General features: G+C 29.2%; 2 protein-coding genes across 2 annotated transcripts; one reads left to right on the forward strand and one right to left on the reverse strand.

The window, feature by feature from the left end:
• Positions 1-3,861: 3,861 nt before the first annotated feature.
• On the forward strand, positions 3,862-9,280 carry LOC124919087 (DNA-binding protein RHL1). The gene is made up of 8 exons (XM_047459229.1): positions 3,862-4,240; positions 4,778-4,888; positions 6,591-6,677; positions 6,795-7,000; positions 7,121-7,220; positions 7,676-7,825; positions 8,832-8,894; positions 9,022-9,280. Exons 1-8 carry the CDS (start codon positions 3,929-3,931, stop codon positions 9,058-9,060), a joined length of 1,068 nt encoding a protein of 355 aa, XP_047315185.1. The 5' UTR covers positions 3,862-3,928; the 3' UTR covers positions 9,061-9,280.
• A 1,314-nt stretch (positions 9,281-10,594) lies between these two features.
• Positions 10,595-17,967, reverse strand: LOC124934056 (probable inactive receptor kinase RLK902). The gene is made up of 3 exons (XM_047474524.1): positions 17,818-17,967; positions 12,500-13,742; positions 10,595-11,202 (listed from the first exon to the last, which is right to left on the reverse strand). The coding sequence occupies exons 1-3, from the start codon at positions 17,965-17,967 to the stop codon at positions 10,625-10,627; spliced, it is 1,971 nt and encodes a 656-aa protein (XP_047330480.1). The 3' UTR covers positions 10,595-10,624.
• Between the last annotated feature and the right edge of the window lie 101 nt (positions 17,968-18,068).

The raw sequence follows: 18,068 nt of genomic DNA on the forward strand, positions 1-18,068 counted from the left end.
AAAGACCAAAACTGGTAGTTTTGGTCTTATTGGAGGTTGAAGACGAACTTTAACTTGGCCAAAACCCTTCCTTCAATGTTTGAGTTAAGCGCGCCTTGTCTGGTCCACCCACACCCATCTCGCTTCTAGGGGCGGAGCCAAGTACAAGCCGGCCCGGGCTGTAGCCCGGGTAGCCTTAAACAGCCTGTATGTATTTTATCAATAACGACGGTAAATTATTGTCGTTATTGGTTGTTTTCCGTCGCTAAAAGGCTTTGGTGACAGCAAACTATGAAATTAGCCCGGATAGATTTTTTTAATAAAAAATTAGCCCGAGTAGGTTTCAAATCCTGGCTCCGCCCCTGCTCGCTTCGCATTGACCGAACCCAAACTGTCTTGACCCGGTTCAGACTGCGTCCAATTCGACCCAACTCGCTCCTGAAACGCTTCCCTCAAACCGATGGTCCACCCAGTGGCCGGTCCATCTGGCCTTTAGGCATGTTTGTTTGGATTTTAAATGTTTTTTTTACATTTAAAAGCTCTAAGCTATTTTAAAAAATTTGAAAAAATAGAAAACGCCTTGAAAATATTTTTAGAATATTTATAAAACACATATTTTATTAAAGACTCGTTTAAATTTATTTATTTTAAATCAAACTTCTTTAATTGATATTTTTCATGTACCATTCTCTATAATTTTCGACATTAATCGCACGTATCGACATTTATTTAATATTTTAAAATTTAAAATGTCAAATCTAAACGCATGTCTAAAATTTGGAAAAAATATTTAGATAAATAAAATGTAAGAATCCAATTTTCTAAATAGCCAAAATTTTATAAAGTAAAGACAGTTTTTTAAGAGGCGCAGAGGACATAACGCGTAAGCCTTTTTTGAGTGTCACCAAACATCGGATTTTAAAGAATCTATGAAATTACGTTGTATATGTAAAATATTTTTAAAATTTTAAAATCAAGTGACGGCTTATAAAAATCAATAGACCAACCATTTTAAATTAATTTCTCAAAAAATATTTTAATTTTTTTTAATCAGATCTATCATTGATTTCTCATTTTTTTAGGAGATCCGAGAGTAAAGTAAGTTATGAAATCTTTTAATCTTTTTATAAAAGATTTTGCCTAAAATTGATTTAAATGAATTTTCAAAATTAATTTTATTTTTAATTAATCTTTTAAAAATAAAATTTTACTAAAACGCTTATCCCACATCTACTTCTAGGACGCTTAAAAGGCGCATTAAAGGGTCGTAACACGAGTTTCTTGATGTGGGTCTCAAGAACCCTTTTATTAATCTATTTGATATATATGTAAGCATAAGGCAACACCAACAAGAAGTAGTGGACCAACCAACTTATGAAGTAGAACAATTTGGACGAATGAGTGGGTATAATTTTTTTCCTTCTTTAGTCGTAACCAAATAAGACCTATTATTATTAGGGGTGTGCAAATGAGTAAACTCAACTCATATTACCTAATCTATATTTAATCAAAATTAAATTTAGTCAATCCATTATTCAACCCATATTAATGAATAATATGAGTCAGGTATGGGTTGAGTAACACAAACTAAATTTTAGTTTGTAACATTTATTACGTTTTTGACTCATTTAATATTTAATATGCTTTTGTCCTAGTTAACACATTTTGATCCGTTTAACAACTATTTGAATCGTTTTACCCAATTTAATACGTTTTTGACTTATTCAACACGTTTTAACTCGTTTAACTAATATTTAATTCGTTTGACCTATTTTGACTTGCTTAATACGTTTGTAGTTTTAATAAGTTTGTAACTAGTTTTAATTAATTTCACATGTTTTTGACATGTTTAACACGTTTTTGATACGTTTTGGCCTGTTTAACATATTTGTGACACATTTAACATTTTCGGTCTGTTTAATTTGCTTTTTATTGTGTCTAATATGTATTTGATATTATTATGCGTTTTTTATCCATTTAACATATTTGTGCCACATTTAACATTTTTGGTATGTTTAATTTGTTTTTTTGTTTCTAATATGTCTTTGACATTATTATACATTTTTTTGATCCATTTAACATAATTTTGATTTGTTTGAAATTGTTTTGATTTGTTTAAAATTATTTTAATAATTTAATTACTAAATTAGTTGAAGAAATAATAGGTGAAATTATTATAAATGATTTAAATAATTCATATTAAAAAATCTTAAATATGGTAAACTATAGTTATGTATAACTAAACTATAATTAATATGGTAAAATTAATATCATACTAAAATAATCTTAAATATGGTAAACTATAGTTATAGTTATGTATGATTAAACAATAATTAATAAATATATTATTAATGAGTTTTAAAAAATTTAATTACTTTTTATTTAATTATATGGAGATTAATATGGGCACTTGGTTTAAATAAGGAAAGAGATTTATAGATGTGTGGAATAAGAATGAATATGATTGATAGAAGTGTAATATGTTTGATTATGAGTATTAATCATTCTCAATCTCATTGATATATAGCGTTTGGATATTTTCATTACATTGATAATGTTTAGATTTATTAAAAAGAAATTATTAATATTATTTTATAATTGAATTAGATTAATATTTTTAATTTTTTATTATTATATTTTATTTAATTATAAATACAAAATATTATTATTTTTATATTATAATTGTTTAAAATATATAAAATATCAAAGTGTATCCTAATTTAATAAAATATAAATATTTAATATTTTATTATATTAATTATATATATATATAATAATAGTTGAATGATTCAACCTTTTTTATTTATAAATAAAAGTTATCTATTAAACAAGATAAAGTCTTTAAAATATTATATATTAATAATTAATTAAATTAAATATAATATTTTACTTAATAATATATACTATAACATTAACATTGCATAATATTTTTAATAACAATTTTATTAAAATATTTTATTTTATATAAAATTGTCATTTTATTTTTAAGTTTTTATATTTTAATTAATTTATTATAATTTTATTATTAATATATAATATATGAATTAATTATATAAAAAATTATTATTATTAGTTATTATAATTATTATAAAATTTATTTTATTTTATTAATTATATTTTATTTTAAATAATTTCTTAATATTATTTAAATAATTTAAATAATTTATTTCAAAAATAAATTAAAATTATTATTATTATTATTTTAATTATAAAATAACGTCTAAGATAATTATAAAAGAAAAAATATATATATATAATATTATAATTATAATTATGAGAGAAAGTGGGAGAGTGGACATAATGTTAGAAGGTGTTAGAAGAGAATGAGATTCATTCCTACCACTTTAGAGTGGAATGAATGATTCATGAGTATCCAAGAATCAAATCAAATGTTCTGAAATGAAACTCATCAACCAAACACTTTATTTTATTCCATTTCTCATTTCTGATTACAAATAACTTATTAAGCATCTCGGGACCAAGATGTTTAATTTATATTAGATTAATAAGAAATAATTAAATTTATTTAATTTATATAATTTGAGCAATCATAACCCAAACAATTAAACTCAATCCAAATTATTTACCCAAATTAATATTTTGGATTTGAATCGTGTTCCTACCTATTATCTCTCTCTAATTAAAGATCATAGACATACTAAGGGGATAATTTTAATGTTATCTTAAAACTCATGTACAAGTTATTTTTATTAGATGTTTTTATATTTATTAATATATTTGAAAAAAAAAATTACAGTAAGTTAGATAATATTGATGATATAAAAAATAATTTGTATATTAAATAAAATTAAAATTATTAAAAGAAAACAACGTCAAGCTAGCTAGTTAGTCTTGCCTGTCTTGGAGATCGCTTACCACTCTTGACCCTTCTTCCCGCCCTGTTTGTTTGTTTGTTTGTTTGTGTGTGTGTGTGAGAGAGAGAGAGAGAATGGTTCGAGGAAGTAAAAAGGAGGTTGCAGTAGAAGAGAGAAATCCTGAAGTCGAAACACAGAAGAGGCTTAAGAAGCTAGCTTTCAAGAGTGGGATTCTGTCTGAAACCCCTGCCAAGGCATTTTCGCCGCTTAGTCCATCAGCAGTCGTTGCCAAGCACCATGGCAAAGACATTCTCAGAAAATCGCAGCGCAAGAACAGATACCTTTTCTGTTTTTCCGGTCTTCTTGCCCCTGTCGCTGGTGGAAAGATTGGCGAGCTCAAGGATCTCGGCACCAAAAACCCTATTCTTTACCTCGATTTCCCTCAGGTTTCTCTTTTTTCGATTCATTGGGATTTCTTCTTCATTTTCTATTTATACTGTTACACTGCTCTTTTTAATTCTTTCATAAGTTTGAGTATGATTCCATTGACAAGCTTCCGTTTTACATCTTATTGATAGCCATTGAAATTGAAGATACTATACATTAAGATCTGATTGATTTGTTTTGTACTCTTATCTAAATAACCATGTAAATAAATAGCTTTGAGTGATCTGATGAAAAGAAAATGAAACTGGTTTTGGGTGCTTCCTTTCTGTCCAGACTTTTGCTTCCATTTTACTAGAAAAACAAAATTAGGCGTCAATAAACATTGAAATTGAAGAATTTGTAACTGCTTACATTAAGAGGAGAATTGAATGAGTCTGTTTGTATCTGATTTATTTGTAGTCTCATCTGAATAACCATAATGATCTGCTAGCCTTTTTTGTTGTGGAGAAAGAGCTATTATTCCTTTGTGTCCAGACTTTTGCTTGCAACTGTTACAGCTTATTAGTGCTATTAACTTGTGCATTTTTCATTCGCAGGGCCAAATGAAATTGCTTGGTACTATAGTTTATCCAAAGAACAAGTACTTGACCTTGCAGTTTTCCAGAGGTGGGAAGCAAGCCACGTGTGAGGACTATTTTGACACCATGGTCAGTGTTTCTTCATTTGTTTCTACCATAAGCTTTTTCTTAGTGTAGTTTATTCCCTGTTCAATGTTGATATCAGAGCTTTGTGAATATTACATGTGTATGTATGTCCATTCTTCTACTTCACTGGGTAATAACAAATTCTATAATGCTCACTTTGCTGTAGCTAAAGCACTTTGCTCTTCTTTCAGTTAGAATACACTTAACATAACTATGTTGGAAGTGGAATTTGCGGGTTACAAAGTAAGCTAAAGATAGCATAAATAGAACTATTCTTGTGCAATCTTTATCAGCAGATCCTTATCTCTTTTTTCCATAGAGGTTTCTCCTATTTGAAGGCCTTCCACACTTGCATCGTTTAGCATTTCCAATGACACTATATAACTACTTTCCCTCCCACATATTTTCTAAAGGAAATCATTACACATTTTATTTGCCAAAATGAGGCTGATGTAGAATAGAATAGAGCTTCCTATATGTGGATATTCTTATATGGGTGATTGTAGTTTTTATTACTAAATCTAATTTTCTTTATGTTTTAGGATTATCTAGTCCTTATCTGCATTCTGCATCTAGTCCTGGACTGCATTATCTGTTTTTTAAATGGTTCATGTTTTGGATTAATATATTTGAAATTTATATATAGTAGTATGTACTTTGGAATTCACTAGCTAGATGAAAAAAAATGAGAATTGGTTTCCTGAACTTCTAAGTAGATGGATTATAATTGTCAATTTGGCAGTGGCTCAGAGGGCCTAAACAAATTGGCTGATAGAGGAGACTGTTGGAATAATTTGCTTCCAATTCATAGCAGTCCAATAGCCATTTTGGTCTTAAACAATATAAGGGACTATTTGTTCCATAAAAGAGATGTTCATGTATATATTTAATCATTTTCCCTTATTTGACTTTGTTGCGTAATCATCTAATTTTTGGCATATTGTTGACTTAGAATAATTACTAAAGATGTGAGTTCCAATTAGTATGATACTATGGTTAGCAGTACACATTAAGATGTATGGTTAATCAAATATACATGTATGTTTGTATAGCTAGACACTGAAGAGAAACTAAGCCACCTTGATGCAAACTGATTTAGCTGTTCATTTATGTATGTTCAGATAGCTAATATCTTGGTTGCATGATCTTGTATTGGATGGAGGTGCTATGTTGATGCTTATCCAAAAGGAAAATGTGGAAGTGTTATTATTAAGGGTGTGCGTGATAAAACTGAAAATCGAGTGTTGAATGTTTAATACTGAACTCTAAGTGCTAAATTAGTAACGATGAATAAAACAAATATAAACACGTGAATTTATATGTAAGTTTGATTTGATAATATGTGGAACTACTATTGGAAAAGTACTTAAAGACTATTTTACCCTTGACATAATTTGATTAATTTTCAGGGGTTAAAGTTGTCTTTTGTATGCCTATATTACCGAGTTAACTCATTCCTATCGTACCGAATGGAGCTAGATATTTTAGCTTAATTTGAGCTAAATCTAAATAGTTAAATAATTTTAAATAACAATCATTAAATTAACTTAATTTAATTGAGCACTCAATTATTTATTAAGTGATAAATTGTGTTATTAAACACCGCCTTAGCATCTTAAGGCTTCAATCTGACTCCTTGCTTATGAATATTGTGTTGCTCAAGGATTTGGCATCTTAATAATCAGTTTTGCACCTTGATTTATAGATTGTATTTTCTGATGCATGGTGGATTGGGACAAAAGAAGATAATCCAAATGAAACCCGTCTCGATTTCCCCAAGGACTTACCTGAGGTTTGTTCAACCTTAAATATTTTTTAGATCTCTCCATATATCTGACCAAGTTTTATCTTCAGTATTTCCCTTGACTTCTAAATTTATTGTGTAGAAATTTTATTTTCCTCTTTCCAGGCTGAGCATAAGGAATATGACTTCACGGGTGGTGCAAGTGCAAAGACTGTAAAGAAGCAAGCTGGTGATATTTCTGGAACAAAAGTCGTGGAACCTCTCAAAATTGATTCAGAGGATGATTTATCTGATGATAAATATAATCCTGAAGGCATGGATAAAGTAACTCCAACTCGGCAATCCAAAAGAACTGCTAGGAAAACGTCTAAGTACTTCCTTTCATTTTGGTGCTTGAATAATTCTGGTCTTCTACTATGAACATGTCATTCATCTAGATGAGAAATTCTTACAACATCAATCATTTTTCTTACCATTCAATCTGGGTTCAGTGTTGCAGAATCTACTTCAGGAGATGAGGTCATGATTGATGCTGACATGTCAAGTATAGAGAATAAAATAATAAAGTCATCAAAGGATACCCCTCTAAAGGTATACTATGATTGATTCTGTTAATTTGATGCAATAACAAGAGAACAATGATCTTATTTGGTATCATCATCCGGAAAAATCTACATTTTGTTATGTTCACAAAAAATGATAATGATCTATAAAGCAATTAATTTTTATACCAAATAAAGTTACACAATGATCCATAAAATAATCTATATACTAAATGAAGCCAAAAATCGGAGCATGATCCAGAAAACAATCTTATTCCAAATGGAAAAAATAAACTTTGACGATTTTCCAATGGGATCGTAATTGTGTGTAGTCGTGAGAAGTACCAGTTTCCAAATAGACTCAATTAAATTTAATTTTCATTTCCAGTTCATATGACATTATTTGATGTGAATAGGCTATAGCTTAGCTTCTTGTTTTTACCAAGCATTGTTTCCCTTTTTTATTAGATACAGTTGGCAAAATCTCATCCTGTTGTCTTTCAGAATGATACTGCAGCTGCTTCTAGCACTCCGGCAGCACAGGTTCAAAGGAGTGTAACACGCTTAACAAAGTCTAAGGAAGCATCTCAAAATCGCAATAATGCCCTTGTTCAAACGACAATATCTACCATGTTCAAGAAAGTAAAGGAAAAGGTAAGATCCCCCAGTTTTCAATTGATGTTAACTGCTCGTTGCTGCTGCTTTCAGAGTTTAAAGATATGCATAGTTTGAGGCATGCAAGTCCAAGGCATGCATTTGAATTCGCAACATCATATTTTGCATCAAATTGAAATTGTAATGTCATTTAGGTGCGATACCAATGTCAATGATAGAAATCTAGGGATGAATAAGATGAGAAATGGAGAGATAGTAGTTATATTAACTTGTACAATCCTAAGAAAAATCTAATTCTAATCCATATTTAACCAATTAATCTATTTATCTATTTTTTTCTTGTATTATCTAAAAAACCACATACTTTTCTATCTAATTTGTTCTAATCTTGTTGTCATGTATATTGAGAATGCACTAACTACTTATAGGATAACAAGAAGTAATAATGTCCTGATCAAATTCAATCAAATACAATTATCTCCAATCATATATTATTTATTTTATATTATGACATATTATTCTAATATCATCATAATTGTTGGGACATATCTAACAAAGATCAATACAGACATGCACCAACAGTTTCTGACCACAAGTCTGGATTGACATAACTTTTTTTTAAAATGATTAATATTCCTAGAGAATGAAAATAAAAGTTATAGAAGATTTACTCCAACTTATTGTACTTATGTGAAACAATCTGACGTGCTCAAACCCAGGACCTTAAAAAGGCTGGGGCTATCAACCTCGTGTCACCCACCGCTTGGACTAGTTGTTGTGAGTTTATAAATGCTTCTGCTTGAAGGGCTTATTAACATATGCAACTTAAGAAACTTGCTTGAATTGTTCAGTTGTTTGGTACTGTTGCAGTTATATTTATGAAAACCATTGCGCTATAAAACAAGTGTTGTATTATCTACCCATGAACAATTTACCATCCAGGTTATTGTAGTTTCATGTGCCAAAAGATAAAAAAAAAAAAATGGTTCCATCTTTTCAATTAGTAAGTAAGCTATTTTGTTGAACATGGCTAATATTTTTATAGGTTAAAGTTGATGATGAGGAGGAGGACAATGATGATATTGAAGAATTTTCAAGCTCGTCAAAGGTTTGATTTCTAGCTAAAAGCAACCATTTTCCAAATGAAAGGTTTCTGAGAAATTGCATTATCGGCATTATTAGAAAGTAGAAAATGGTTATGATTTTCTAACTTGTGAAAATTCTGTCAATGGCAGGAAGGTGAAAGTGATGATGACTATGTTGCTTCAGACTAAGCGTAAAAACTTATCTTTATTCGACACGTTAATCGTGTTGTTACATTTTAAAGGTTCAACCGACTGATCATAAGGATGAAAAATTCAACTGAAAGAGAATTTCTTAATGGAGCCAATTATGTTAAATTTCTGAAAAGAGTTTCTTCATCATACATGATATTGACTTGTTTAAATTTATCTGTGATGTAGTTTAATGATGATTAAAAATGATTTTTTAGAATCTTCTTATGTCACTTAATCTTCTTACGACCTGAACAAGAATCCATTTTTTTTTATTCAGAATGAATTTTTACTATATTATAGTATTTTTTTAGATAACATTTAAAAAATTTATAAACTATAGATGTGTAAAATCAAAATATTTTTTTTTTTATTAAGTTATATCTATATAATTCAATGTGTTATAGATTGTATCACTCTTAGAAATTTAACGCCCTTTAAAAGAGAGTAGGGGTATAAATGAGCTAAGTTGTTCCATCAAAATCGAGTCGAGCTAGTTTGTTTAAGATTTGAGCCGAATTCGAGGGAGGACTCGTTTGATGGCTCGTTGAGCTTTTTCGAACTTAATCATATATTTTTTATTTATTATATTTTACTTTTTAATCAAAATTGAAACATAGTCCTAAGAATATTTATTGACTTATTGCTTATGAGCTTCTCTAAAGTTTAATTATTCATATAATCCTATTTTTTATCTTACTTTTCAAATTTTCAATACAACACATAAGCTTTGCTCTCGTAGCTCACTCCACTTTTCTTTCTTGAGAAGACTCTCGACTTTCATATGCATCTCATTCTACAGTCTACCTTTTAAGATGACTCCCGACTTTCACAACCATTTTGTAAGAAGACTCTCGAGACTGTTTCATTGATACTTCTTCAACAAACTTAAATTTCGTTTCGAAGCTTTAAATTTCGCTCCGATAAAACCCTAAATCTTGTTCAGTTGTTGCTCTGTGTGGTGAACTGGTGATTGATGAATGATGATTTAGGTTTTTTTTAATATAAGAAATTAATATATAATTATATTTAAATTCGAGTCTTTCGAACCGAATTCAAGTTTAATATTGAAAGTCCGAGCCAATAAAAAACGAGTCGAGCCGAACTCGAGTCAGGCTAGTTCGAGCTCGGCCCGTAAATTGTATCACTTCTGGAAATTTCAACCAATTGTATAATTGATAAAGTTGTAATTCCAACCTAACCTATCATTTGTTACCAAAAGTTATCTGGCCTCTCACATGTAGGGATAAAAGTGTAAAATAAAATAAAATTTTAATTATTATCCAATGAGAGAAAGGCACAAGATCCAATTTCCTGATATTTTGAATCCGCAAATAACTGAATCTGGATACAATGATTCAGAAGAACTTAATTCTTAGAAAATTAATGATATTATGCAACTATCTTTGTATAGTCACATTAAATTTTAAGGTTTCCTAAAATAATGAATAAAAGCTAAAAAAAAAATATTTATATATAACTACTGTTTGTATCAAAACAAAAAAAAATGAACTACTGAAATAAAGATGCAATCAAAATTAAACATGAATAAGAAGATAACATTTCAAAATTCTGGATCCCATAGTAGATCTTCAATCTTGTATCTAACCTCAGAAATTGAAGGTCGCATGTCCGGATACTGAGCAGTACAATCCACCGCAAGTTGCAACAACCGAACCATTTTCTCCTCCTCCTCCTCCACACTGTCGCTTTTCGTAAGTTTGTTATCAAAAACTTCATTAATCCAACGTTCCTTAACAATAGACCGAATCCATCTAGGAAGATCAAAACCATCCTTATTCATAAGCCCATTTGTGGGTGCCTTTCCTGTTACAAGCTCCATAACGAGCACACCAAAACTGTAGACATCCGCTTGTTGGGAGACTCTGTGGGGTTCGATTACTTCTGGTGCACGATATCCTGAAAATCGAGTGAGGTTGGAAGAAGATGACGAAGGCCTAATGAGGTGGTTGAGGCAGAAATCAGATACACGAACTTCGTTTGACTTGGTTAAGAGAATGTTCGACGATTTTATGTTTCCGTGGGAAATTTGAGGGATTTTATTGTGGATGTATTCGATTCCGCGAGCTGAACCGAGGGCGATGTTCAATCTTTTCTCCCAGTTTAGAGGAGTGTTTCCAACTAGAAATAAGTACTAACCATTAGTAATTATTCAAATAAATTGACATTACAAGATTATAGAGGTGTGTAGGTTATATAATTAATTGTAAATGACATAATCAAATCATTCCAATTATAAAAAGCATATATCATTATACATTTTCAAACTTATAGTTTTAGATTAAATTTCTAAAACAAATGGAAGAATTTACATATAAAAAATCAGCTAGCAAGATAATAAAACAATTTTAAATTATACTATAGGAGACTATGGTTATTTCAAGGGAAGACATGGACAACTACCACACAAGGCACTAGAGGATCCTTTCTGCACAAAGGACCAAGATTTCATCCTTTCTTCTTTTCATTGGTTACCGCTGAGATCTTGTTTGGAAATTGAAGTTTTTAAGAAAAACTTATTTATTTAAAAAGTAATAATTTGTGATAATTTTGAGAAAGTGATAATTTTAATAAAAATTAAAAATATATTAATATATAATGATAAAATAAAAGGTAATAATTTAAAATAAAATATATTTTAATATTTTTAGTTAATAAATTGAGTAATGTAATGAATTAGAGATGATAGATTATATTTTTGAATCGAGTTATTTAAATAACTTAAACCGAACCAGTCCTAAAGCTTAATCTAGAAATGGTTATGATGATAATTAGGGATGTTAACAGAGGGGAGGATCTACTATCCCATTGAATGAGTCAATAGCTATGGTATAATTTAAAATTAGTGTATTTTAAAAACAGGGTTTTATATACATCTTTTATGTAAATTTTTTATGTTTTTGAATGATGTCGCATCCTTTCACTCATTAATGGGACAGAAAATCTACTCTGACAAAAAGTGCATTTAACCTCATGTCTTGTTTTATTTAGAAAAATTTCTTTACTATATTGAAAAGTGTGTCAAATCAAATCTCGTAAAAAGAAGGGACATTCTTTTTCACATAATTCGATGCTACAAATGGTAAGCAAAAGTAAGAAATATATAATCTTAATCAGAATCCCACTCATAAAAGATTATATTAAAAATTTATATAATTATAAAAAAAAAAATATTAGTGATCTTATATATTTAATTTTGTTTAGTAGTGTTATGGTTCTGAACTATGTAAGATACAAATATCATTTTCACTTCTATAACTACCATCAAACCTCAAATCCCGAGAAAAAATCATCCAAAACGGACCAATAGGATGATAATATTTTATTTTAAACCCTTTATTAACCCCTATTGAAAATGATAAAAAAAATCACATAAAAGATTTGAATATTCAAAGTATAAGATAGAGAGAAAACTTACAATGGAGAAGTGCAGATAGGCTTCCAATGGGCATGAAATCAAAGAGAATAAGTTTCTCTTCCTTAGAGTAATGATAACCTCTAATAGAAACCAGGTTTTGATGATCCATTGCTCCAACCACCTGAATCTTCTTTGTAAACTCAACTTCCGATAATGGAACCTCTTTCAATCTCTTCACCGCCACCGTATAACCAGTCTCCAACACCACCTTATACGCCGTTCCCAACATTCCTTTCCCTAAAACCTCCGCCGAAGAACTAAGCAAATCCTCCAAATCAAAAACCCAATCCGAATTACCAAAAAACACTATCTTATTCTCCTCTCTTCCTGAAATCTCATTGATTACAGGACTTGTCTTCTGATTATTACTCTTTTTGTAGCAACAGAAGAAGAATAGTACTAGAATCAGGAAGATGAATACGAGAATTGATACTATTATAATTGCAACACCTCCTGGTATACCTTTCTTATTGGTGTTGTTCATCGTGTTGTTGAATGTTATGTTAACATGAGAAGGAGATATGGTCTGAGGAGCAGTGGTGGTGGTGTTGATTGAACAAGGTTTGAAAGGTCCATTACAGAGAGAATTTCCGATGAATGAATTTGCCGGCATTGACAGAAGGCTTTTCGGAATTGATCCGGTTAATCTATTGTAGGAAACATTGAATTGTGCTAAATTTGAAAGGATTAGGTCAGGAATTGAACCTGTTAATTCATTGTGATCTAGATACAGAGTCCTTATTCTGAACAGATTATTGAATCCAATTGGAATATTACCTGAAAACTCGTTCCCAGCTAGGTTAACACGAACTAAACGATTAAGAGTAAACAAGAATTCCGGCAATTCTCCTGATAAACGGTTTCCATAAAGATAGAGACTACGAAGCTCGGAACAAGATGATAGATCTGAAGGTAGAGAACCAGAGAGTTTATTGAAACGAAGACTGAGTGTTTTAAGGCCGGTGAGTTTTCCAACAGTTCCGATTGGGATATGACCGGAAAGTGAATAACCTGGAAGGCGGAGAGCTGTTACCGTGTCGTCATTGCATTCAACTCCGGGCCATTGACATGGAGTTTGAAAAGAGGTGTTCCAGAATCGAGTACGACCTCCGACGGCGGAACGGAAGGAGAGGAGTGCGGACCTTTCAGCGGCGAGATTTGACAATGCCGCCGCTGGTAGAGAAAGAAAAAGAATGATGATAAGATAGAACATTGATATAATTATACGTTGAAATGTAATCGTCTAAGATAGAGACACCATTGCCATAGTTGCTTGAGATTCAGGTTTTCAGAGAACGATGATGATGATCATATAGAGAAGAAGAAGAAGAAGGAAGAGAGAAAGTTTAAATGTAGGGTATGCCGCTTTTTGAAGTATAAATGTAGACGACAAAAGTTTACCTAGCACGAGTTTATTAAAATAAATATTCATAAAAGTTTAATAAATTTCGGTAAATTAGTTTTATAAGTTCTATTAATTAGTTCATATTTAAAATATACATATATATTGCATTACCATTTCATTTAAACATTTACTATCAAAAGTTTTTAAATATTATTAAATATTGGCTCAAGCTTTTACTTATTTAAAATATTAATTAAGGTATTAATATTTATCTTTAATACATTTTTTAAATACTTTTATATTAGATTATATTTTTATAAAAATGAGTTTATAATATATTTTATTTTTTTTAATAAAAACAAATCCTTTTATATTCAAAATTTTTTAAATTTAAGTAATTTTGAATTTCAAATATTAATTTAAAAATAAATTAGCTGACAAATGATCCCACTAACAACTAAACAAATTATATAAATGATAAATATTGTTTAAAATTAATATAATATTTTTACTAATAAATTTTGTAAATTATAAATTAATAAATATACTTTTAAATTATATAAGTTAGATGTATATATAATTTTAAATTATTTATATAATTGAAAAATGAATAATAAGAAAATAGTTAAAATGCTTAATAAAAAATAATTAAAAACTAACTAATAAGAAGAGAAGATAATAAAATAAATTTAAACTTAATAATTAATTTATTAATTATTTTGATTTTATTTGAATTGTGATAGAAATGTTATTTGAATAAAAATATATTTTAAAAAAAAGAGTAATAAGAGGAAGAAATTTAGGAGAGGGATGAAAAGGGAAGAAAAATAATAAAGAGTGAGAGAGAGATAAATTTTGTTATTTGTTTGGCTAATATTTTCACAATATTGTCACGTTATTCTCTCTCAAATTTTTATCCTAAATTCTCTCTCAATCATTTATTTTGAAACATATCAATTAATAAATGTTAAAAATAAATTAAAACAATTTATTTTTAAATAAAGTTGATTTCCAAGAGACCATAAGTTGAACTAAGACATAAGTTAAATAAAACAGACATCCTATTTATATAAAAATATTCTTAAAATACTTTTAAGTCATTTTCTATTTCTATTTAAAAAAAATATAGTTTAGAGTTTTAAATGTTGAAAAACATTAAAAATATCATATGTTGAAAGTAAACGACCTTGATAGAGCATGGCTTTCCAGACTCGGTTTGATTGTAAGAGCTGAGTTTTGGTGGAGTTGAAATTGTCTCCAACCTCTAGTCAATGTCTTAGTGCAGGTTTAGGGATTCAACTACTATTCTTCATCCTCCAATTTGAGAGTATGGGGAGCTTTGTCTCCCATTTATAATGCAAGAAAAAGTCAAAATTTGAATTTGAAAAAAATTAAAAAATAATTTTTTTTTCTTGAATTAATCCTTAAGAACAACATATTAAAAAGCTTCACAACATGTTTTTAATGATGTTGGACAACTATTAAGATCATGTTTGATCCATTCCGATCATGTTTGATCAAAATTAAAAATTTCAAAATAAATGAAAATTTTGAGTTCTAAAATTGGTTTAAACAAACAATTAGTGTTAATATTTTGATATCAATCAATCATATGAAGTATAAAGAAACTATTGGAAAACTCCTTACACTTCGTTACATCTTTAAAATTAAAAACTCGATTTTTGGCCATAAACTATTTCCATAAAAACAAACATCATCCTGGTTGAATCACACATTGAGATTATGTTTATGATGTTCCTAAGAGTTTTGTGAAACTACCTAGGCCCTTAGATCAAAGAATCTAAGTCTCCATCAAAATTGTAAAACCTACAATTTTGATGTTCTTGAGGACCGACAGGTCCGACCGATGTTCTTCATCCATGACAGAGAGATCTGACCGAGGCTTTTCAACTAGAACCGAGAAGTTCTACCGAGGAATTTTATATCCGACCGATGTTCTCATCCATGACCGAGAGATTTGACTGAGGCTTTTCAGCCAGGACCAAGGATTTTTATATTCGATCGAGAAGTTGAACCTAGGACCGATGAGTCTCACACCAGACCGAAAACTCCCGAATCTAGGACTGATGACCGCCACTTAGGACCGAGGAGTCCGCCCGAAAATTTTGACACCCGACCGAGAATTCTAGCCAAGGACCGAGAGGCCTTAGAACCTTGACCAAGGATGCTAAGCCCGGACCGAGGGGCTCTCAACTAGGATCAAGGGTTTTTAGCCCTAAACGATGAGAATATTTTCATAAAAAAACATTTTTACAAAGACTCGTTTAAGATTTATTTTTAAACTTCAATGCATTTTAAACTGATGTTCTTCAGGTATATTCCTCCCTAGTCATCATCAACAACATGTAAAAACATTTAAATATTGTTGTTACAATTTTTAAATACGCAAAAACTTATGCATGTCTATAACTAGAAGAATAATTGGTTAAATAAAATGTTATACAATCGATTTTAAAAGTCAAGACTCTACAAAGTAGATACGGTTTTTAAAATGGGTATGGAGGATGAAACACGAAAGTCCTTTCCCGAGTATCACCAAACTTCAAACTAAACGAATCTCTTATGAAAAATACGTTTATACACACTTTTTATTGATTTTCAAAAAAAAATTGATAACTATGTTTTAAATAAATGATCTTTTAAATTAATTATTTTAAATTAATTTAAACACATATTTTCAAATAATTAAATTTTAATTTGATTATGAAAAATCTAAAGATTATTTAAATTTGAACCTAAATTAATTATTTTTATAATTAATATTAAAAGTTGTTAGAATGATTTAAATTTTTTAAAATAATATTTTATTTTAAAAAGATTTTTACACTCAATTCAATATTGAAAATTTTGAACTTCTAGCTTTTCTGGACCAAAGGTTTTGGTTTTATGGGGTTATAATATCTATTTATCATCTCTCCAGAGATGGTAAAAGATGTTCACTAAAAATATTCATGTTATTGATTTCACTCATATTTACCCCAAAAATATATTCTCAAAAAAAAAAAGAATCCTTCGAATAAATTAAATATGTGCATTAAGATAAGAAGGCTTCCTTAACACTCTACAATGTATAAATACAATTGTATATTAATGGTCGAATAATACGTGCCCACGTGGTAGATGGAGGGTTTGTTCATTGATCAAGTTCGCAATTTACAAGTTCTCTTTATTAGAAGTCAAAGTCTAGAGCACAGAACTAAAAGACACTTGCACTTTTTCTTACCGAACGAGCAAACCTAATGAGCTTCCCCTTCTACTACCCGAAAAAATAATTTTTCCAATGTGTACGCATATATATTCTATCACTTTTTACTCTTTCATTATAAGTTAAATACTTAGGGCGTGCTTTTGGTACTTGGTTTTTTATACTCTGTGATGTGAAATAGATTAAATATGAATGTTTGGTACGTTGTTTTAATTGATGAACAATAAAATAAATCCCGTATACTCAGGAATCATTCGATCCTTCTAAGTTAGGAGGAATGAAACCCATTTTGAGATTTATTTTTCTCTATTTTTCCGTATGATTTTCTCTCCACTTCCCCTCTCCATTATTTATTTTTTCTTTTTTACCGTTTTCTCTATACTTTTTTTTTTCTCATTTTTTTTGACAGGTTTTATTTCTTATCTTTTCTCATTTTTGTATAAGATTCATTAAAAATAAAATTATAGATGAAATTATTATAACTAAATTTGAGTGGATATACATAAATTGTTTTTTAGGTATGATTTAATATCTATTTATTAGTTTTTTATTTAATATAATATTTTATAATTTTAGTGATTATTGATTTAATTAATTTTAGAATAAGATAATAATTTTTTTACATCAAAATTTATGAAAATATATTGTCATAAATTAATAATTATAAAAAATTAGTATTATTCAAATAAACACATTTGTTTTAATTAAATTCAAATTAACACATTAAAATTTATAATATATACAAACCAAATTAGATCGATAAGACCATCTCCAACCTATGGCAAAATAGGTTTGGAGTTGCCCATTTTGCTCCAACCTACGGCATTCCCAGCGGCATTTTGCAGATCCGGCAAATATGGAGAGAGAAGCCGGCAAATTTGGCGTACTACTATTCATCACTGCAATTAGGCATAAAATGTAATCATGTCCTCCAACTTTTGTGTTTCTTTTAATTAAGAATTTCTTTATTTATTTTTATATTAAACATTTCTCTAATT

Source organism: Impatiens glandulifera, chromosome 1, assembly GCF_907164915.1.
Source record: "Impatiens glandulifera chromosome 1, dImpGla2.1, whole genome shotgun sequence".
Taxonomy (NCBI): Eukaryota; Viridiplantae; Streptophyta; class Magnoliopsida; order Ericales; family Balsaminaceae; genus Impatiens; species Impatiens glandulifera.

Excerpts from the sequence above, each read along its gene's own strand:
- LOC124934056 (XM_047474524.1), bottom strand. The coding sequence starts at position 17,967 with ATGAATAGTAGTACGCCAAATTTGCCGGCTTCTCTCTCCATATTTGCC. Across the intron at positions 13,743-17,817 it reads GGTCTTATCGATCTAATTTG|ACGATTACATTTCAACGTAT; the intron begins GTTTGTATATAT and ends TCTCTATCTTAG. Across the intron at positions 11,203-12,499 it reads CCTATCTGCACTTCTCCATT|TTGGAAACACTCCTCTAAAC; the intron begins GTAAGTTTTCTC and ends ACTTATTTCTAG.
- LOC124919087 (XM_047459229.1), top strand. The coding sequence starts at position 3,929 with ATGGTTCGAGGAAGTAAAAAGGAGGTTGCAGTAGAAGAGAGAAATCCT. Across the intron at positions 4,889-6,590 it reads AGGACTATTTTGACACCATG|ATTGTATTTTCTGATGCATG; the intron begins GTCAGTGTTTCT and ends CTTGATTTATAG. Across the intron at positions 8,895-9,021 it reads AATTTTCAAGCTCGTCAAAG|GAAGGTGAAAGTGATGATGA; the intron begins GTTTGATTTCTA and ends TGTCAATGGCAG.